The sequence below is a fragment of the Oncorhynchus mykiss genome, chromosome 13 (genome assembly GCF_013265735.2).
Source record: "Oncorhynchus mykiss isolate Arlee chromosome 13, USDA_OmykA_1.1, whole genome shotgun sequence".
Lineage (NCBI taxonomy): Eukaryota > Metazoa > Chordata > Actinopteri > Salmoniformes > Salmonidae > Oncorhynchus > Oncorhynchus mykiss.
This window is the reverse complement of record NC_048577.1, coordinates 50,090,732-50,114,023: the sequence shown is the minus strand read 5'-3', so window position 1 is coordinate 50,114,023 and position 23,292 is coordinate 50,090,732. Positions and strand designations below refer to the sequence as shown.

The 23,292-nt window shown below is 42.6% G+C and overlaps 1 protein-coding gene across 5 annotated transcripts; it reads right to left on the bottom strand.

Moving 5' to 3' along the window:
* Positions 1 to 60: 60 nt before the first annotated feature.
* LOC110486704 (nucleolar transcription factor 1) lies at positions 61 to 22,687 on the bottom strand. 5 transcript variants are annotated; one of them, XM_021558485.2, is made up of 22 exons: positions 22,530 to 22,687; positions 21,569 to 21,667; positions 19,542 to 19,618; positions 19,219 to 19,391; positions 18,982 to 19,065; positions 18,646 to 18,801; positions 18,414 to 18,478; positions 10,158 to 10,284; positions 9,910 to 10,020; positions 9,655 to 9,788; positions 9,399 to 9,540; positions 9,254 to 9,295; positions 4,601 to 4,699; positions 4,243 to 4,398; positions 3,888 to 4,034; positions 3,672 to 3,782; positions 3,498 to 3,586; positions 3,201 to 3,390; positions 3,051 to 3,098; positions 2,855 to 2,923; positions 2,638 to 2,748; positions 61 to 2,524 (listed from the first exon to the last, which is right to left on the bottom strand). In XM_021558485.2, exons 3-22 carry the CDS (start codon positions 19,600 to 19,602, stop codon positions 2,408 to 2,410), a joined length of 2,232 nt encoding a protein of 743 aa, XP_021414160.1. In that variant the 5' UTR covers positions 19,603 to 19,618; positions 21,569 to 21,667; positions 22,530 to 22,687; the 3' UTR covers positions 61 to 2,407. The 5 variants fall into 5 exon arrangements, with proteins under 5 accessions (XP_021414160.1, XP_021414161.1, XP_021414159.1 ...); XM_021558486.2 differs by having other exon boundaries at positions 19,566 to 19,618; XM_021558484.2 differs by lacking the exon at positions 22,530 to 22,687 and adding an exon at positions 22,311 to 22,422.
* Positions 22,688 to 23,292: the final 605 nt, after the last annotated feature.

Here is a 23,292-nt window from a genome sequence, read left to right as displayed (position 1 = left end):
TTCAACATCCATCACATAACACCTACAATCATTTGCAAAAAAGAATGAATGCAATATGTATACTTTATTAAAGACCAAGTTTATTTGCCAAATGCTTAAATAGCAGGGACATCACACCCTCCGCTATAGAAAACATCAAAAATGTGTCAAATGATCAGCAGTACAAATCTGTAAAGCCGTTCTCATTTAGTCATTTATACAAAGAAACCAACATGGGGAGAGATAATAACTAAAACGGACAAACACAATCAAAAACGTTTCCCCTGCAAGCAATGGACTCCCACCTCCGACGGAGCCACTGACAAGACTTGGCCAAATAAATCAAACTACAAATCAAAGTAATTCCACACAATACAAAAAAAGCAATATTTACAAATACCATACAACATGTATGTTGTATCCCCATTGGCAACACCTTTCCCCAAATCCCTTTCCCATATCCAGTATCCCACCCTCCATAACATTTCCCACATTCCCTTCACCAAATCATATATAGCCCACCATGCTGGTGTTATTCAGTCAACAATTATGAGATTTAGAAATGGACTAACTCAGTCCCATTTAAAATTGGGGCCATTGTTAACCCATTGTACTGCCCTGGAAACAAGCTAAACTTATGACATAACCAGTCCAGTGGGCCGTCTAACGTATCTGTCCTTGTGCTGGTAACCAACAGGACCACACATGACTCGGCTTCAATCATTTTGAGAAAAGGGCATTTAAAAAATCTACATCAAGGTGTTTGTGTTGTAATGGGATGAGAAGTGCCTCCTACACCACACAGGCACATACATCCTTCACAGATTGCAGTCGGGTTCTGTACCCTTCTCCCCTAAGTGCAAACTCGTTCACTGCCCCTCAAGGATTTAAAAGCATGCGACTGGTGTAAGAAAAAATTTTAGGAACACAGTCTAGCCCATTCTCTCACCAAGCAAATGTTTTTTAATCCTTGGGCAGTGGAGAAGTACACACACGGAGAAGAGTAGATAATCGAAGCCACAGTCAAACACAGGATGCAGACAGCACACACCAATGCAGTCGCTCTCACAAACACATGAAGGGGCTGAACAGTTGACTGTTGACCACAGTAAGCATGGGACAGGCTTACATTAAGTGCAAAGCTTTTTTGGGATACTTCGACTAAAAGAATATCGGGGTTGGGGTCAATTTTATTTTATTTAAAAGAACTAAATGGATCCATTTCAATCTATCCCTGATTTCAAATGGAACTGACCACAGCCCTCGACATTATTAAAACAAATTCATTAAATCAGCTTTAGATCAAATAGAAGTGTAAAACAGTGGTTCAAGGAAGAAATCAAAACCAATATTAAATTGTACAACATAGTCTGTTTGGAATTAAATCTCATATCTGCAGTCCGGGCAAAAATAACTACTCTGTAAGAGTGGCAAGCAAAAACTCTTAATCGATAAACGATATATTCCTTTGATACCACTAAGAAACATTCATTATTTATTCTGTTCAACAGGCCAGTGGATGAACAAATCTAAACTGAAAAATCAACATGAGAACCAACATGAGTCAAACAGAATTGTCTTGGACTTGTTCCACAAAGACCCTTGAAATTGTCCCCCAAAAAAGCTTGGACGCATTTCTATGTAGCATAAATAAATAGACTGTCAGTCACCTTTGAACTTGAACACCTGTCAAAGACAGGTAAAAGCCATTTTTCTAAATGCATCCAAATCTAACTAAAACTGTGGATGAATACATCTCCTCTAAATTTCCAGCAACAACAAGAGACATTCATAATGGCTTAATTTTTCCTGAAGATACCACCTCGTTAAGAACCTAATAATTAAAACATACACATTGAGAGCAGGAAGAAAGTTGAGAGGCGCTGAAGAACAAAAGACTAAAGGAAACATTCTCAAGAGTGCAATTATTTGGTCCCCTGCACCCCCCACCCCAAAATAATCCCACAGACAAATAGGTTCTTTGGCTCTCGGAGGCCTGTTCACAACTCCCCGCTCCCCCCTTCACAACCGTGGCCTCTAGCATCTGACAGACACTGACAAAACAGGATGGGGCCAAAATCAACAGTCACCCCCAAAAAAGCTAATAGAAACCTATTAGTCACAGAATATAGAAAGGAAGCCAAATGTCCCCACCTGAACCCAGCGCTGTGTGGGCTGGGCAGGGGAGCAGGTCAAGGCAGGGTTGGAGGAATTACAGATGAAGGACATGATGTGGTGGTGTTAGGGTCTTCACCCTCCTTGTACAGAACAACAATGAAGAAACACAGAAGAGAGAAAGCGAGTGAGAAATGGAAATGGCTCCCTCTGGTGGTGGGTTGTGAGGAGAGCAGGGCCAGCACAGTAGCAGCGCTCCCTGAACTCTTGGCTCAGCGCTGCTCAGTCTCTCTTGGGTCACCATAGACCAGTTTCAGTCTGAATCAGAGTCCGATGTCTCCACTGAGCTCGAGTCACTGCTGCTACTCCCCTCCGACTTGTTCTCTTTATCATCCGCCTCCTCATCATCATCATCGTCGTCTTCCTCATTCTACAAGAAGAGGTGTCGCACAACAAGAACATTAGCCTCATGTCATGTCAGTCAAGGGCACCATTATAATTTCCAACAGCAATGATGAATTTCACACAAGTCTGAAAACTAACATCGTCATCATCATCTTCCTCCTCACTGTCCTCGGCACTGGACGAATCGTTATCTGATGAGGCAGCCTCCTTCTCTAACTCCTCGTCATCTTCATCCTCGTCCTCTGTGTCCTGTGGGGAAGATTGATTGTCAGAGATGAATGATGTTTGACTTAGAGCAGAGTAGTAAAATTAAAAGTAGAGTGGTAATGATAAACTGAACAGAGCTGGGACTTACCGACTTCTTGATTACCTTGGCCTTAACTTTGGCTGCAGTGCCTCCTGGTTTCACTGGGGTTTTTCTTTTCTGAGGAAGACAATAGGAGATTAAGATTAACACTCAGTTTGTTTACATGTTAATTTGCCAGCAACTACAGGGAGAGTTTGTGGTAACACTCACTCTAAGGCATAATAGAATAGCACGGACGACTTACTTGTGAGTTGTACTCCTTGTACACATTTCTTTCTTGTGAGGACAAGCTCTGTGAAAGCAGGGACATTTAAATTCGTCAGGTCATTACAGGCACACAATTTCTAGGATGTTCAATGCACTTAGTGTCTGCAACAAATCAAAGATGGCGTACCGCCAGCCACCGCTCCAGCTCTACTTTGTACAGCTTCTGTTTCTCCTCAGCGATCTTTTTGTAGCGGTCCTTCTCCTTCTGGGGCTGCCTCTGCCAGCGGCCCCCGATCTCCCCCATGCGCTCCTTCATAGGGAGGTGGTTCAGCTCTCCGTTAGACAGCATCTCCTGAGAGAACTTCTGGTAGCCATTCCTGAAAGGTACGTTTACAAATACTAGATCAATATAGTTATAGAAGAACACAGTAAAGTACGTTTAGCAAAAACACAGACAGAAGCACTCCATCAGAAATACACTCACGATGGGGGTTTCTTGGGTTCACCGTCAAACTTCATCTTCTTCCCTGAGGCAATGATGGTTGCAGGAGAGCGCATCTCACTCAGCTCCCTCTGTCAGCATAAAGAGTGCCAGTAAGTCTCAATGGACACTTACATTTCTGGGGCCTCTGCCTTTGACACATTGGATTCCACTTACCTCGTATCGTTTCTGGTCCTCAGCTGCCTTCTTGATCCACATGATTTTCTCCTTCTTCTCCATGGTGTTCCAAGTGGCTTCCATGGCTTTCTGGGCTTTTGGCCGGTCGTTCTGTAAAGCACAGGAGGAATGAGGTAGATAGTCAGGACAAGGGGAGAAGCAGTTGACATGCTTTAAAAGGCAGTCCTGATCCAAGGTCATAGTTGTGTCACCCACCTTGAACCTGGCCAGGTAGTCTCCTATGACGCTCTGCTGCCAGATGTCCTGTGCAGTCTTGGGTGTGTCTGGCAGCTGGCTGCGCTCCTCTTGTCCTTTCTTCACAGACTCTGCCTTCAGGACCGTCTCAAGGCGCTTGTACTTCTCCTACAGGGGGAAGACAACGTCAGTTATTTAGCTAACAATCACAGGTAGAGGCTGAAACCAGAAATCCCCTTTCAGCGACACAAGCCGATGCAGTCATGCATTGTACTGCATTTTATTCTATACCATAGATATTTATATACTGCATCTTACTGCTCAGAACCCTCCCTCAGCTGCACTATAGTAGTGTGTATTAAACTGGGATGTGTACCTTCTTCTTATCTGAGAGCTCGTTCCACATGCGTGCCAGCAGCCTGGTGAGCTCACTGTCAGACAGGTCTGGTCGCTCTTGCTGCAGCTTGGGTCGTTTCTCTTCAGAGAAGATGAACATGGCCGAGATGGGCCTTTTGGGCTTCTCTGGGCTAGGCTGCAATGTAAGCGATGAGAGCTTTTTTCAATTCAATACAACTTTATTGACCCCCTCTGAAATAATGCATTCTACAGTCAATATCTATTTTGTCTGAGATTGATAAAATTACAGTCATCTCCATTTCATACTTCCTTATGATTGTTATTGTGAAATATGTGGAACTGATGAGGTGAGTGATACTGACGATTGTGGGACTTACCTTTGCTCTGCTCTTCTTTTTGCTGCCCCCGCTACCCTTCTTAAAGCCAATCATCTTCTGCTCCCCCAGCACACGCTGCTGCTCCTCCTCTGATATACTCTGCAGACAGACACTGAGTAAATAACATACATACATACATACTGCCTCTGCTCTCATTCACTAGATACAGTTGAAGTTGGATGTTTACATACACCTTAGACAAATACATTTAAACTCAGTTTTTCACAATTCCTGACATTTAATCCCAGTAAAAATTCCCTGTTTTAGGTCAGTTAGGATCAACACGTTATTTTAAGAATGTGAAATGTCAGAATAATAGTAGAGAGATTCCTGACATTCCTGACATTTAATCCCAGTAAAAATTCCCTGTTTTAGGTCAGTTAGGTCAGTTAGGATCAACACGTTATTTTAAGAATGTGAAATGTCAGAATAATAGTAGAGAGAATTATTTATTTCAGCTTTTATTTCTTTCATCACATTCCAAGTGGGTCAGAAGTTTACATACACTCAATTAGTATTTGGTAGCATTGCCCTTAAATTGTTTAACTTGGGTCAAATGTTTTGGATAGCCTTCCATAAGCTTCCCACAATAAATTGGGTGAATTTTGGCCCATTCCTCCTGACAGAGCTGGTGTAGCTGAGTCAGGTTTGCAGGCCTCCACGCTATTTCAGTTCTGCCCACAAATTTTCTATAGGAGGTCAGGGCTTTGTGATGGCCACTCCCATACCTTGACTTTGTTGTCCTTAAGCCATTCTGCCACAACTTTGGAAGCATGCTTGGTATCATTGATTTGGAAGACCCATTTGCAACCAAGTTTTAACTTCCTGACTGATGTCTTGAAATGTTGCTTCAAAATATCCACATAATTTTCCAGCCTCATGATTCCATCTATTTTGTGAAGTGCACCAGTTCCTCCTGCAGCAAAGCACCCCCACAACATCATGCTGCCACCCCCGTGCTTCACGATTGGTATGGTGTTCTTCGGCTTGCAAGCCTCCCCGTTTCTTCCAAACATAACGATGGTCATTGTGGCCAAACAGTTATTTTTGTTTCATCAGACCAGCGGACATTTCTCCAAAAAGTACGATCTTTGTCCCCATGTGCAGCTGCAAACCGTAGTCTGGCTTTGTTATGGCGGATTTGGAGTAGTGGCTTCTTCCTTGCTGAGCAGCCTTTCAGGTTATGTCAATATAGGACTCGTTTTACTGTGGATATACATACATTTGTACCGGTTTCCTCCAGCATCTTCACACGGTCCTTTGCTGTTGTTCTGGGATTGATTTGCACTTTTCGCACCAAAGTACGTTCATCTCTAAGAGACAGAACGCGTCTCCTTCCTGAGCGGTTTGATGGCTGCGTGGTCCCTTGGTGTTTATACTTGCATACTATTGTTTGTACAGATGAATGTGGTACCTTCAGGCATTTGGAAATTGCTCTGAAGGATGAACCAGACTTGTGGAGGTCTAGGTCTTGGCTGATTTCTTTTGATTCTCCCATGATGTCAAGCAAAGAGGCACTGAGTTTGAAGGTAGGCCTTGAAATACATCCACAGGTACACCTCCAATTGACTCAAATTATGTCAAATAGCCTACCAGAAGCTTCTAAAGCCATGAATTCTCCAAGTGGTTTAAAGTCACAGTCAACTTAGTGTATGTACATTTCTGAACCACTGGAATTGTGATAGTGAATTTATAAGTGAAATAATCTGTCTGTAAACAATTGTTGGAAAAATTACTTGTGTCATGCGCAAAGTAGATGTCCTAACCGACTTGCCAAAACTATAGTTTGTTAACAAGAAATTTGTGGAGTGGTTGAAAAACAAATTAATGAGTCCAACCTAATACCCTGACTACACCGCAAGCGTCGCGTGCGCGAGCGTTGCAAAATAAATGTATAAATCTATGTTATTTAATTATTGCGCGTCAACGAGCGTTTCCGTTGCCAAGGGCTAAAAGTCCTTTCTATTTCTGACGCAGATTGCGCTGCAAGTCCTGCATCTCCTCGTTTAAAAAAAAATATATATATATATATAGTGGGGAGAACAAGTATTTGATAACCTGCAAAATCGGCAGTGTTTCCTACTTACAAAGCATGTAGAGGTCTGTCATTTTTATCATAGGTACACTTCAACTTTGAGAGACGGAATCTAAAACAAAAATCCAGAAGATCACATTGTATGATTTTTAAGTAATTAATTTGCATTTTATTGCATGACATAAGTATTTGATACATCAGAAAAGCAGAACTTAATATTTGGTACAGAAACCTTTGTTTGCAATTACAGAGATCATACGTTTCCTGTAGTTCTTGACCAGGTTTGCACACACTGCAGCAGGGATTTTGGCCCACTCCTCCATACAGACCTTCTCCAGATCATTCAGGTTTTGGGGCTGTCGCTGGGCAATACAGACTTTCAGCTCCCTCCAAAGATTTTCTATTGGGTTCAGGTCTGGAGACTGGCTAGGCCACTCCAGGACCTTGAGATGCTTCTTACGGAGCCACTCCTTAGTTGCCCTGGCTGTGTGTTTCGGGTCGTTGTCATGCTGGAAGACCCAGCCACAACCCATCTTCAATGCTCTTACTGAGGGAAGGAGGTCGTTGGCCAAGATCTCGTGATACATGGCCCCATCCATCCTCCCCTCAATACGGTGCAGTCGTCCTGTCCCCTTTGCAGATAAGCATCCCCAAAGAATGATGTTTCCACCTCCATGCTTCATGGTTGGGATGGTGTTCTTGGGGTTGTAACTCATCCCCCTTTTTCCTCCAAACACAGCGAGTGGAGTTTAGACCAAAAAGCTCTATTTTTGTCTCATCAGACCACATGACCTTCTCCCATTCCTTCTCTGGATCATCCAGATGGTCATTGGCAAACTTCAGATGGGCCTGGACATGCGCTGGCTTGAGCAGGGGGACCTTGCGTGCGCTGCAGGATTTTAATCCATGACTGCGTAGTCTTACGAATGATTTTCTTTGAGACTGTAGTCCCAGCTCTCTTCAGGTCATTGACCAGGTCCTGCCGTGTAGTTCTGGGCTGATCCCTCACCTTCCTCATGATCATTGATACCCCACAAGGCGAGATCTTGCATGGAGCCCCAGGCCGAGGGTGATTGACCGTCATCTTGAACTTCTTCCATTTTCTAATAATTGCGCCAACAGTTGTTGCCTTCTCACCAAGCTGCTTGCCTATTGTCCTGTAGCCCACCCCAGCCTTGTGCAGGTCTACAATTTTATCCCTGATGTCCTTACACAGCTCTCTAGTCTTGGCCATTGTGGAGAGGTTGGAGTCTGTTTGATTGAGTGTGTGGACAGGTGTCTTTTATTACAGGTAACGAGTTCAAACAGGTGCAGTTAATACAGGTAATGAGTGGAGAACAGGAGGGCTTCTTAAAGAAAAACTAACAGGTCTGTGAGAGCCGGAATTCTTACTGGTTGGTAGGTGATCAAATACTTATGTCATGCAATAAAATGCAAATTAATTACTTTAAAATCATACAATGTGATTTTCTGGATTTTTGTTTTAGATTCCGTCTCTCACAGTTCAAGTGTACCTTTGATAAAAATTACAGACCTCTACATGCTTTGTAAGTAGGGAAACCTGCAAAATCGTCTGTGTATCAAATACTTGTTCTCCCCACTGTATATATTGTACCAGGTAAGTTGACTGAGAACACATTCTCATTTACAGCAACGACCTGGGGGAATAGTTACAGGGGAGAGGAGGGGGATGAATGAGCTGGGGATGATTAGGTGACCATGATGGTATGGTGACCATGATGGTATGAGGGACAGCTTGGGTATTTAGCCAGGACACCGGGGTTAACACCCCTACTCTTACGATAAGTGCCATGGGACCTTTAATGATCTCAGAGAGTCAGGACACCCATTTAACGTCCCATCCGAAAGACAGCACCCTACACAGAGCAGTGTCCCCAATCACTGCCCTGGGGCATTGGAATATTTTTTAGACCAGAGGAAAGAGTGCCCCCTACTGGCCCTCCAACACCACTTCCAGCAGCATCTGGTCTCCCATCCAGGGACCAACCCTGGTTAGCTTCAGAAGCAAGCCAGCAGTTGGATGCAGGGTGGAATGCTGCTGGCTTATAGAAGCAGGTACCCACATGCCATCTCCTCATTGGTTATACCCACGTGGGTGATTGAAAGACGAACTGTGTTGCCGGTCGCCGTGGTAATACGATAATAATAGATGCCAATCACCATATAAGTTTAAAGATGAAAAAGCCTGAAAGGAGGAGAGATGACTAGAAATTATTCAGTTGACCGTTTTATGTGTGGATTAAATTGTCGGAGTGGCGGACCTTGTGCATTTATGGTAAAATAACTCAATGTTTATATCCCTGGACAAATTAGCTAGTAACAGTAAGCTAGCTAAATAGGACAAATTAGCTAGCAAGTGCAAGCTAGCTAAATTGCCATACATGTTTTATGCTTTTCGACCTGTCCCCAAATTAATGTAATTGGTTCAGAGTTTGTTTTGATATTTTAACCTGAGTGTCGTGATCACGTTTGGTGTGGGGGGACAAAATTAATTTATGCACACGCGCGCAGCCAGTTTGGGTTCTGTGTCAGTGTATGTAAACGTCCAAATTCAACTGTATACAGACACACACATACATGTAGAAAAACAAACTTACACAAAGAAACCGGTTCATCTCGACTTCGTATTCTTTCTTTCTCTGAAAAACAGAATTGTGAAAAGTTGAGCACTTAGGACTTCTGACAGTATGTCCAAAAAGTCAACATTGGAGTGAACAGTCCACCTGCTAGTGAATTACAGACCTGCTCGCAGCGTTTCTGGTAGCCGTCCTTCTCGTTCTGTTTTAGCAGCTTCCACTGCTGGCTGCACATGACCATGCGCTCTGTACTGGGTACGTCCTTCATACTAGACATCAACTCAGCACAGAACATGGAGTAACCATTCCTAAAACACACACAGAATACACAACACGGTCACAACCCTCGTCACCATGTCCAGTTAACAGTGTGATCACCCAGTGGTAAGATTAAAAGTGTGCTGGTGTGGATTAGTACTCACGGGGGTGGTTTGTCTGGCCTGCCATCAGATTTGTCCTTCAGATGTCTCTCAGCCTTGGTAAGGGTGGACTTGACGATGTCCTCGTTGCTCATGTTGAGCTCTGGGTGAGTCTCAATGAAGCCCTTCATCACCTCCTGTGGAAAACAAACAGGGGTCACGGGTTAAAAATCAATTAACACTCTTGGAAATACCAAAGTCAGGCAGTAATTTGGCCATCTTCAGAGTCTTGTGCCTCATATTTGAGGATGCTCTCACCTCATATGCTTTGTGCATCTCCAGGGACTTGGCAATCCACTTGAGTCTCTTTTTGTCTGACAGCTGTGTCCACTGCTTCCCAAGACTGTCTTTAATGTCTTTGGTGGTCGCCTAGTAACAGATATTATAGTTTCAAGAACATATACGTTGCTTCAGATGGACATAGTTCAACTTTAGCACGTTAGCATTGAGTGTGAACATTGTGTTTTTGTAGGTGCTAACAAACGGTCCTGAAAAGCGTAACTCACGTCTGCGTGTGTTTTGAGGAAGGCCTTCTTCTCGTGACTGTACCATAGCTGCTGAGGCGTCCTGGGTTTCTCTGGCACATTAGAACCTTTCTTTGCCATGCTCTCCACCAGGTCGGGATGGTCCTCCCTATAGTCACACAGAAACCCAATGACTACTGTGAGAGAGAGAGACAGCTGCATGTGAGCTCTCACATTTTTCAACATGTTTTTTTTACAAAAGGATAGACTTGCAGTTAGATAAACTTTGATTTTTTGGCAGGGACATATGCAGGATGCTATCCTCCACAGCATGGTCTTCGAACCGAAACCCTAATTTTGACCAAAATTAACCGGAGAGATTACTGCCACCAAGGTTTCCTTTTTCCAAGCTATATGGAGGGGCTCTAGCAAAGAAACAGTAGAGACCTGAGGATACCGTCCAACCTGGAACTAAGTGAGTAGTGTTTGGTCTGATGATATTTTGAAAGCCAATAAGAAAAAACTACATTAATGATATTTCACTTTATGGGGACTGAATGCTGAGTTAAGGCTGCCAGGCTTGCAAGGACAGACCAAATACAACTTTAATTAGCACTGAGGTGTAAAGTAAAGGGTGTCGAGGCCTTTGGGCCCAACAAGTGGCAGGAATCTTTGAAGCGCCCTTTGAAGCCCCCTCCTGCTGTTCAAAGACCATTCACTGGCATTTTATACAAGAAATCTGCCTCCAGAAATAAAAGCTTCTCCCAAGTGGGTGTGACACCTACTCCTGTTGCCTGCTGCACTGCTGCTTGGATTCCACCTGGCGATCTGTTCACCGTCTGCCCTGGCCTGTCTCCTCCTCCCCCTCCCGAGCTTTCACCTGCCTCCAGAAATAAAAGCTTCTCCCAAGTGGGTGTGACACCTACTCCCGTTGCCTGCTGCACTGCTGCTTGGATTCCACCTGGCGATCTGTTCACCGTCTGCCCTGGCCTGTCTCCCCCTGTCCTGTCTCCCCCTGTCTGGTACAGGTACCCCCACCACACTCCCCTCTCTCCTGAGATTTCGCTCGCCTCCAGCACACACGCACTGTTGGGGCGAGTGACTCTGAACTTACAATGGCACATTTTTTATCTTGTGCATTTTTCTATTTGCCTCATGACTCCTGCATGCTTTGTTGATTACAAACTTTCTTTACCAAACCGTGGGACAGACTGTTTGTTCCCACACTCGGGACTCTGACTATTGGTTACACTGACTTTTGACCTTCCATCCTATTCTAACCACCTCTCGCCGGCTTTGCATTCATGTTACCTGATGGAATTGCTGTACAATAGGATCTTGTTGCCATGTGATGCACATTCAGATGTCATAAATCAGCACTGCAGAGCTCTCCCTGTGCTATGCCGTGCCTTGATTGTATTACTGTTGATGACATCTGGAAATGTGCATGTACACCCTGGCCCATCTACTGTTGCTAGCCCCAATTCTGATTTGTGCTCTGCTATCTGCTTCACTGATTTCTGATCTTGTAAAAGCCTGGGTTTTCTGCACGTTAACACTAGAAGCTTATTACCTAAAATGGATCAATTGAAAGTGTGGGTTCACAGCTCCAATCCAGATGTGTTAGTCATTACTGAGACGTGGTTAAGGAAGAGTGTTTTGAATACTGATGTTAACCTTTCTGCTTATAACCTTTTTGGGCAATACAGATCTTCCAAAGGTGGGGGAATGGCAATCTTTACCAAGGATCACCTTCAGTGCTTGGTTGTCTGTCTCCGAACAATTTGATTTGCTGGTTTTAAGCATTAAAACTTTCAAATAGCTTTTTTTGGACTGTTGCTGGGTGCTATCATCCTCCATCAGCACCGGCCTGTACCCTAACTGCCCTAAGAGATGCTTAAACCACCTGACCATGTCCTAAAGCAATGAGACTCCCTAAATCTTTCTCAGATTATTACCAATCCCACAAGGTATGACTCCAAACACCCAGAAAAGGCTACTCTCCTCAATGTTATCCTCACAAATAATCCTGATAGGTATCAGTCTGGTGTTTTCTGTAATGACCTTAATGAACACAGCCTTAATGTTAATGTTTTACAGCCTGTGTTCGCAATGACTGGTCAGTGAAACAACCTGTCCTGATGTGTCATAGACGCTTGCTAAAAAACTTTAAATGAGCAAGTCTTCATGCACTGGCCTCTAAAATGGTATATAATCTGCTTGATCCCGTCGAAGACGCTTGGACCTTATTTTTTGATATTTTCAGTGGTATTGTTAACAAACATGCACACAAAGAAAATTAGAATTAAAAACAGGTTCAGCACCTGGTCCAAACGTGATCTTGCAGTTACTCCACCTCAAGAATTGCATTAGGCGAAAGGCTCGGCACACGCATACTCAGGCTGACGGGCTCTCGTTCAGGCAAATGAGAAATAAGTGCACTCAGGCTATCTGGAAGGCCAAAGTTAGTTACTTTAAGGAGCAGTTCTCTCTCTATGGGTCTAACCCCCAAGAAGCTCTGGAAAACAGTTAAAGACCTGGAGAATAAACCCTCCTCCTCACAGCTGCCCATGTCCCTTAATGTTGATGATGTGGTTGTTACTGACAAGACGCACATGGCTGAGCTCTTTAAATCACCACTTCATTAAGTCAGAATTCCTATGACTCAGCCATGCCTCCTTGCCCGTCCAACATTTCCTCATCTCCCACCCCTTCTAATGCGACTATCTCTGATGCGTCTCCCTTTTTCCTCTGCCCCACAACAAAGTTTCTCCATGCAGGCAGTCACGGAGTCCGAGGTGCTGAAGGAGCTCCTTAAACTTGACCCCAAAAATCATCTGGGTCAGATGGTTTCGACCCTTTCTTCTTTAGGCCTGCTGCCCCTATCATCGCCAAGCCTGTCTCTCTTTTCACGGTTCATCCTTTATTTAAAGGGGAGATCAATCTGATCCAAACTGTTATAGGCCTATTTCCATTTTGCCCTGTTTATCAAAAGTGTTGGGAAAACTATAATAATCAACTGACTGGCTTTCTTAATGTCTATAGTATTCTCTCGGGTATGCAATCTGGTTTCAGCTCAGGTTATGGATGTGTCACTGCAACCATAAAAAGGTCCTCAATGATGTCACCATAGCACTTAATTCTAAGCAAAGCTTTGATATGGTAGACCATTCCATTCTTGTGGGCTGGCTAAGTAGTATTGGTGTCTCTGAGGGGTCTTTGGCCTGGTTTGCTAACTTTGTCTCTCAAAGAGTGCAGTGTATAAAAGTTTAAAAATCTGCTCTCTCAGCCACTGCCTGTCACCAAGGGAGTACCCCAAGGCTCGATCCTAGGCCGCACGCTCTTCTCAATTTACATCAACAACATAGCTCAGGCAGTAAGAAGCTCTCTCATCCATTTATATGCAGATGATAGTCTTATACTCCGCTGGCCTCTCCCCAGATTGTGTGTTAAATGCTCTAGGCTCTAATGCTCGACTTTAGTTTCCAACAAGCTCTCTAGAGGTCGACCGATTTTTCAACGCCGATACCGATTATTGGAGGACCAAAAAAAGCTGATACCAATTATTGGAGGACCAAAAAAAGCAAATACCGATTAAATCGGCCGAGATAGAGAGATTATATATATATATATATATATATATATATATATATATATATATATATATATATATATATATATATATATATATATATATATATATATATATATATATATATATATATATATACACACACACACACACACACACACACACAGTGGGGAGAACAATTATTTGATAACCTGCAAAACCAGTAGTGTTTCCTACTTAAAAAGCATGTAGAGTCTGTCATTTTATCATAGTTACACTTGAACTGTGAGAGACGGAATCGAAGGCAAAACATTTTTAAAATCACATCGTATGATTTTTAAGTAATTAATTTGCATTTTATTGCATGACATAAGTATTTGATCACCTACCAACCAGTAAGAATTCTGACTCTCACAGACCTGTTAGTTTTTCTTTAAGAAGCCCTCCTGTTCTCCACTCATTACCTGTATTAACTGCGCCTGTTTGAACTCGTTACCTGTATAAAAGACACCTGTCCACACACTCAATCAAACAGACTCCAACCTCTCCACAATGGCCAAGACCATTGTGTAAGGACATCAGGGATAAAATTGTAGACCTGCACAAGGCTGGGATGAGCTACAGGACAATAGGCAAGCAGCTTGGTGAGAAGGCAACAACTGTTGGCGCAGTTATTAGAAAATGGAAGAAGTTCAAGATGACGGTCAATCACCCTCGGCCTGGAACTCCATGCAAGATCTCACCTCGTGGGGCATCAATGATCATGAGGAAGGTGAGGGACCTGAAGAGAGCTGGTACCACAGTCTGAGAGCTGGGACCACAAGAAAACCATTCGTAAGACTCTACGCAGTCATGGATTAAAATCCTGCAGCACACACAAGGTCCCCCTGCTCAAGCCAGCGCATGTCCAGGCCTGTCTGAAGTTTGCCAATGACCACCTGGATGATCCAGAGGAGGAATGGGAGAAGGTCATGTGGTCTGATGAGACAAAACTAGAGCTTTTTGGTCTAAACTCCGCTCGCCGTGTTTGGAGGAAGAAGAAGGATGAGTACAACACCAAGAACGCCATCCCAACCGTGAAGCACGTGGTGGAAACATCATTCTTTGGGGATGCTTATCTGCAAAGAGGACAGGACGACTGCACCGTATTGAGGGGAGGATGGATGGGGCCATGTATCGCGAGATCTTGGCCAACAACCTCTTTCCCTCAGTAACAGCATTGAAGATGGGTCGTGGCTGGGTCTTCCAGCATGACAACGACCCGAAACACACAGCCAGGGCAACTAAGGAGTGGCTCCGTAAGAAGCATCTCAAGGTCCTGGAGTGGCCTAGCCAGTCTCCAGACCTGAACCCAATAGAAAATCTTTGGAGGGAGCTGAAAGTCTGTATTGTCCAGCGACAGCCCCGAAACCTGAAGGATCTGGAGAAGGGGGTTAAAATCCCTGCTGCAGTGTGTGCAAACCTGGTCAAGAACTACAGGAAACGTATGATCTCTGTAATTGCAAACAAAGGTTTCTGTACCAAATATTAAGTTCTGCTTTTCTGATGTATCAAATATTTATGTCATGCAATAAAATGCTAATTAATTACTTAAAAATCATACAATGTGATTTTCTGGATTTTTGTTTTAGATTCCGTCTCTCACAGTTGAAGTGTACCTATGATAAAAAATGACAGACCTCTACATGCTTTGTAAGTAGGAAAACCTGCAAAATCAGCAGTGTATCAAATACTTGTTCTCCCCACTGTGTGTGTGTGTGTGTGTGTGTGTGTATGTATATATATAAAAATGCAATAATGACCATTACAACAATACTGAATGAACACTTATTTTTAACTTAATACATCAATAAAATCTATTTAGTCTCAAATAAATAATGAAACATGGTCAATTTGGTTTAAGTAATGCAAAAACAGTGTTGGAGAGGAAAGTAAAAGTGCAATATGTGCCATGTAAAAAAGCTAAAGTTTAAGATCCTTGCTCCGAACATATGAAAGCTGGTGGTTCCTTTTTTAACATGTGTCTTCAATATTCCCAGGTAAGAAGTTTTAGGTTGTAGTTATTATAGGACTATTTCTATCTATACCATTTGTATTTCATATACCTTTGACTATTGGATGTTCTAATAGGTACTTTAGTATTGCCAGCCTAATCTCGGGAGTTGATAGGCTTGAAGTCAAAAACAGAGCAATGCTTGAAGCACAGCAAAGAGCTGCTGGCAAATGCACGAACCTGCTGCTGCCTACCACCACTCAGTCAGACTGCTCTATCAAATCATAGACTTAATTATAATAACACAGAAATACGAGCCGTAGGTCATTAACATGGTCAAATCCGGAAACTATAATTTAGAAAACAAAATGTAATTTTTTTCCAGTGAAACTGTTATCAAACGGGTGGCATCCCTAAGTCTAAATATTGCTGTTACATTGCACAACCTTCAGTGTTAAGTCATTATGTACAATTCTGGCAAATTAATGACGGTCTTTGTTAGGAAGAAATGGTCTTCACACAGTTCGCAACGAGCCAGGCGGCCCAAACTGCTGCATATACCCTGACTCTGCTTGCACAGAACGCAAGAGAAGTGACACAATTTCCCTAGTTAAAATAAATTCATGTTAGCAGGAAATATTAACTAAATATGCAGGTTTAAAAATATATACTTGAATATATACTTGTGTATTGATTTTACGAAAGGCATTGATGTTTATGGTTAGGTACACATTGGTGCAACGACGGTGCTTTTTTCACGAATGCGCTTGTTAAATCATCCGTTTGGCGAAGTAGGCTGTGATTCAATGATAAATTAACAGGCACTGTATCGATTATATGCAACGCAGGACAAGCTAGATAAACTAATAATATCATCAACCATGTGTAGTTAACTAGTGATTATGTTAAGATTTATTGTTTTTTATAAGATAAGTTTAATGCTAGCTAGCACCTTACCTTGGCTCCTTGCTGCACTCACATAACAGGTAGCCTGCCACGCAGTCTCCTCATGGAGGGCAATGTAATCGGCCATAATCGGTGACCAAAAATGCATATTACCGATTGTTATGAAAACTTGAAAATCGGCCCTAATTAAACCTCTACTCTCTACCTTGTTCTGAACACCTCCAAAACAAAGGTTATGTGGTTTGGTAAGAAGAATGCCCCTCTTCCCACAGGTATTATTACTACCTCTGAGGGTTTAGAGCTTGAGGTAGTCACCTCATACGAGTACTTGGGAGTATGGCTAGATGGTACACTGTCCTTATCGCAGCACATATCAAATCTGCAGGCTGGTTTCCTCGATCATAATCGTCCCTCTTTCGCACCCAGCTACCAAACTAACCCCGATTCAGAGGACCATGCTAGATTACAGAGACATAATTTATAGATCGGCAGGTAAGGGTGCTCTCGAGCGGCTAGATTTTTTTTTTATCATTCAGCCATCAGATTTGCCACCAATTATTTAACTAGGCAAGTCAGTTATGAACTAATTCTTATTTACAATGACGGCCTAGGAACAGTGGGTTAACTGCCTTGTTCAGGGGCAGAACGACAGATTTTCCACCTTGTCAGCTCAGGGATTCGATCTAGCAACCTTTCGGTTACTAGCCCAACGCTCTAACCACCAGTCTACCTTCCCCCAACACCACTTTCCATCAATTTGTATAGCAGACCCACATGCCGAATTGAGTCGAAGGCTCTTTTGAAATCAACATGGTATGAGAAGACTATGCCTTTGTTTTCGTTTTTTTGTTTGTCAATTAGGGTGTGCAAGGTGAATACGTGGTCTGTCGTACAATAATAATGGTAAGAAGCCAATTTGACATTTGCTCAGTACATTTTCACTGAGGAAACGTACGAGTCTGCTGTTAATGATAACGCAGAGGATTTCCCCAAGGTTTCTGTTGATGCATATCCCACGGCAGTTATTGGGGTGAAATTTGGCTCCACTTTTGTGGATTGGGGTGATCCGTAGAACACATCACTGCACTCTATACTCCTCTGTAAACTGGTCATCTCTGTATACCCATCGCAAGACCCACTGTTTGATGCTTATTTATTAAACCCTCTTTAGCCTCACTCCCTCTATCTGAGATATCTACTGCAGCCCTCATCCTCCACATACAACACCCGTTCTGCCAGTCACATTCTGTTAAAGGTCCCCAAAGAACACACATCCTTGGGTTGCTCCTCTTCTCAGTTCACTGTAACTAGCGACTGGAACGAGCTGCAGCAAACACTTAAATTGGACAGTTTATTCAAACTCTTCATTCAAAGACTCAATCACGGACACTCTTACTGACAGTTGTGGCTGCTTTGTGTGATGTATTATTGTCTCTACCTTCATGCCGTTCGGGCTGTTGTCGGTGCCCAATAATGTTTGTACCATGTTGTTATAATGTTGTGTTGCTACCATGCTGTGTTGTCATGTGTTGCTGCCCTGCTATGTTGTGGTCTTAGGTCTCTCTTTATGTAGTGTTACTTTGTCTCTTTTCGTGATGTGTGTGTTGTCCTATATTTATATTTTATTTTTAATCCCAGCCTTTTGCCTTTTGGTAGGCCGTCATTGTAAATAAGAATTTGTTCTTGACTGACTTTCCTAGTTAAATAAAGGTTAAATAAAAATAAACATACTCATCAAGCAAATTAAAACACATTCAACACAATGGAGAAATCCCCCCTTCAAATATAGATTTACTCCAGTTGCAGATAACCTAAATTTGAACCTTACCTGAACTTTGACATGCTGTGCCCAAACGTTTCTTTGTCTTTCTGGAAGTCTTCTAGATATTTTTTCTGTTGTAAAAAAACAAGTCAGTCGACCATGAGCAACATCAGCAAATTACTCAGTTCAAATAAATTGTATCTACCAGGGAGAACATATTTACCCCCCCATCCCAAACGTCACTATATCCCTCCCTTTAATCTCTTCCTTTCCTTCCCACTCTCTCCCTGCTTCTGACCTTCTTTTTGTCAGGCAGCCCTCTGTACTTCATGGAGAGGATCTTGGTGAGGTCTAGGTTGCTCATCTCAGGGTGCAGCTTGGCATACTTGGCCCTCTTCTCAATGAAGAAGCGGAAATATGGCGTCAGGGGCTTTTTAGGGAAGTCTGGATGCTTCTGTTCAGTGAAAAATAAAAAATAAGAACATTTGAAAGAATAATACCAAATATGAGTAAAATTACACAAAAAGACAGTCAAATCAGTCATCAGATGACTGAATTTGCTAAGAAAATAATGTGTCACCTGTGAAAGTATCAACTGATAGTGTCTATCATAAAGAGAGGATATGCAGCTCACCTTCAGCTTCTTGCCCTTATAAGGGTTCTTGATGAAGTCTTGGGCATCAAAAATCAGCTCTGTTAATGTGCGAAATTTGCGGATCTGAACCAAAGACACAGAACAACAACATAAAACGCATTGCAAAGGCAAGATGCAGTATGTATATATTGAAATGACAAGAGTTGGAAATCCACTTTTATTCTCAAATACACAATACACCAGTCCACAGTATAGCATGATAGAGACATGGCGTACCACTTTGGAGACCTCGTTCCACTTCTGTTTGCACATCTCTCCTGTGAATGAGTTGAAGGCCACCTTCTCCCAGTCCAGATGGGACTCCGACGTCTTGTACTTGGCCAGGTCCTTCTGGGGAAGATTGACTTTCATGGCCTCTAGCAGATTCAGAAGGTCGTCCTGCGTCCACACTATAGCCACACAAGGACACACACATCAGCTTGTCTGTCCTGCAACCATTATCCTGGCTGAAGTTTTTTTTAAATCATGAATCTCTCCATTTTGCACAATAATCTGAAGGGGATGGAAGGAAGAAGCTCCATGTTGTGACTATATCTCACCTTGATTGACTACTATGATCTCACCTTGGTCTTTAGTGGACGCGTCCATTTCTCCATTCATCTGTACTTTCTTTAACCTGCACATAAACAAAACAGATCACAATAAAACACTATCCCTTTCTTTTAATGGCTGTGAATAATATACAAGGTGCAGTGAGTCATTGTTAATCTTACCAACAATTTACTCTCACTACTGTGCCAGCAAAAAAAATCTACACAGTATACATAATAGTTACCTATGCATACAACTAATGCATGCAAATGTGAGAAAGTAACAGAAAACTACTTTGGCCAATGCTATCTATACCTTGTGATATTAGGAAATATGTTGAAAAAATTATGCTTGGAGGTTAAACACATTTGAAATGGCATAGGTTAGAGGTTAAAAATGTATATCATTCTACTAGTATATCGACTTGCATATTAAAATAAGTGTGTAAAATGTGATACTGAAAACAAGATTTATTGGACAGAGATTATTCGACCGCTTTTAATCATTCCAAACATGCTATTAGGTAAGAAATTCCAGCCTTTAAAAATCCTGGAAATTAAAATCGACCTCGACATGATGGTTATTAATGTTTATTACACCGCCCCTAAACGTTTACGCTACACGGTGAGACAGGCTATAGCTTGTGACGGTTTCACATCTCAAATAACTCCGCAGAAGGCTACGACTGGTAATGTTCTTTATATCGATTTGGAAAATAGGATAGCTTATTCTACATTAAAGTAGCAACTCATTTAGCTTTCTGTCGACCATGTCTTCTGTCGGTCGGTAATGGAGGATTTTCCCGGAGTGGTGGTGGGGAGGTTCCACAGAAGGAGGAAGCGAACGTTTAGAGGCAGCTGCAACCAGCTGACTATGGACGGGAGATCTGCTTTCGGTCACCAACGAAGGGGAATGGTGGCCAGGGAACATTACTACCAAATGAACCACTCGACAAAGCCACACTACCAACATTGAGCTGAAATTGAAACCTGCCTCCGCCTTGAATCTCTATCGGCCGACTATTGTGAGGGGCCAAAGAGGGATACATATTACGCTTTATAATAAATTAAATTGTTGGGCACAGCCCTCAGAGACCCGTTTCTATGCTTTAATCGTTTTAGTATCGAAGCGGGCAACCATAATCAAACCGAAAAAGACTCGAAAAATCAGGACATTCTTGCGCGAGGCGTAACCGATCTCGGATATGTGATGTCGACTCTGCAGTCAGCACCCCGCCTGTTGTTTACCCGTTCTTGGTGATATAGTACGCACGAAAGGGGGATACAATTATCGCTGGTCTAATGATGCGTTTAAAACCGTGGTTGGACATAGTTAGCTAGTGTCCCAATAAATCTATGCAGTTTATGGGAAATTTAAAAGTAATATATATGATCTAATATATATGATAAGATGGTTTGGGGGGTCCACAAACTCCAACCGAGCCAACGACCGCGCTAGCTAGCTGCAACCGCACTACGTTGGTTCAATGCAATGGTTAGCTAGCTGCTAACTCGCTAGCTAGCTAGCTATATTATGTTAACAACCATCAGATTTCCATTAATTTACAACTATATGTTAGCCAACACGGTGGCCACCTGCGAAAATAGTCTAATGACAATATATAAATTAAGGTTAAAAAAAGTTATAGTAGCTAGCTACTGTAAATTTAAAATATGAAAACCACCACCAGACCAGTCAACTTTTATGCTAGCTAGCTAAAGCTTGGCTAACTTCAGGGGATTCACCATGGATCATGATTTACGTTTTTATTTTGTATATACATTTACATCAATATTGCAGGTAACGTTAACTAGATGAATGTATTTGTAATTGATCGTCCAAAAGATTACGTATCGGCATAACGTTACTAGTTTTGCATAACCCCATAAGAAAAAATCCAGTTCCAAACGACTGCGACCCGAACACTGACCTCGTCTCCATGAAAGAGAATCATGTTTAGAAAATCATTCATCTCAGACAGACAAATGTACTGTTGTGTTTCTTGAAAAACAACGATTTAAATAAACAAACTCACCGTGAAACGGTTCTATCCCCCCCGACTTTTCTTTCAGCTGTTGTTGAACACGGGGTAAAGCAGGTTTTGTAGCCGTGTGGCGAGGATGAGTCTTGAAGACTGAGGCACACGAATGAAGAAAAAGGGAAATAAATGGTAACAATCTTCGCTAATCTTCAGAATTGAAATGAGGATACATAACTACAATCTATCATCATTCACAAGGTTTCAATCCGCGGTTACATTGTATCAAATTTACACCACACAGAATGAAATATTTGTACATCCGAGATTGCAAATGGTTCACTGGCGCGAGGATAGTTCCAGAGCCGCCATGCTACAGGCAAAGCGCGAGTCAGTTAGGATACCGACCGTGACAAGCTCAGATGGCGCACTACATGCTTAGCAAGAAATTGGGTTTAAAGTAAGCCTGGGTGTGCAACTAACCTGCCCCGCACCAGGATCATAGGCAACTATAACAGTACCAAAGACTGGTTTTCGCAGGTTGGCAATGATGGTTGTCAAGCGAGATAGAGGGCGAGCCCACACGGTGAGATATTAAACTGAGATCCATGATGGCTAACCAGAGAGGCGGCTGGTTCTGTCAACAACCGCATGGAGGTCTCGGCGCGGAAATAGTCAATTTTTTAGCAGAAAATAAGATACATTGGTGAATTAAATTCCAAATTGACGGTGGTCCATAATCAATGCAAATTCTCAATTTATACCATATTATTTAGACCCTATAATTCGCATTTCTTACCCGTGGTAAAGGAGAGGAAATTCGGGTATGGCGACCTCGGAATGGTCTACCCTACAGCAGTCAGTGTTTTGCTAACACAAGGCATTCAAGATGAGGTGTTCTTTTAAAATTACCCAAGGGAGAAAATAAACCATATTGAGCGTAAATTGTTTGTGGAAATAATTTTGTTTTATATAGCTTTTGAGCAGTCGAATTGACGGAGGTGGCTGTGAGCCTTACCTGTCTCAGCGTGAGTCGAGCTCGTTGTGGAACAAGGGTTGGGTTGAATGTTAGCCAGCACTGCGCCGCCGGTCCAGGGCACAGGCGCTCCAGTCCCCGCAGAGATGGGAACTTCCCCCCGCCTCCATCTCACTTGCTTTCTCCTTCAACTCAACGCGTAGCTCTCTCGATCCGACCATTTCTCTTAGCAAAGACATCCGCATTTTCGATCTCTCCCCCGCTGCCGAACGCATCACCCACAGCCATACTATTTTTCCACATTTAGCACTCCGACCCGCCATTGCCAACCGAGGACAATAAGCGAGTGCAAATCTTTTAGACTACCGATACTTTAGTCAAAGTTATTTGTCCCAGTCAGCTGCCTATATCTAAGTGGAACTTTAGTCAGCTGTTGTTACATCAAAGTAATTTCACAAATTATAGCATAATAACTAACATTTTAATAACAATCTGCAGTGTTAAGGCCTATTGAACATTTTGAGAGAAAAAAGTGTCATAAACATATATTCATGCCAGCGCTAACTCTGTTGACAGATTGCGAAAACGATACTGGAATTGTATTCCATGGATAGGCCTATACTTTTAGTGGTGCTCCTATTTGCAAAGTCGAGTAGCCTATTTGACGGTTTCATTTTCTCACTCATGTAATTTCTTCCAACTCCACCTTGTCAGTTTGGGGGCGTAATCCAGCCATCCAATCCAGACAGCCAGATCCATTGGAAACAAATGACTTTCCAATGAGCTCACAGCGTCGTTAAACCGC

What these genes read in the sequence shown, in the direction of transcription:
- LOC110486704 (XM_021558482.2), bottom strand. Translation starts at nt 22,014, where the DNA reads ATGATCCTGGTGCGGGGCAG. An exon ending in CACAGCATGTCAAAGTTCAG is followed by an intron (nt 10,285 to 18,413) that starts GTAAGGTTCAAA and finishes GTGTGACTATAG; the next exon opens with GGAGGACCATCCCGACCTGG. An exon ending in CCAAGGTAATCAAGAAGTCG is followed by an intron (nt 2,749 to 2,854) that starts GTAAGTCCCAGC and finishes TCTTCCCCACAG; the next exon opens with GACACAGAGGACGAGGATGA.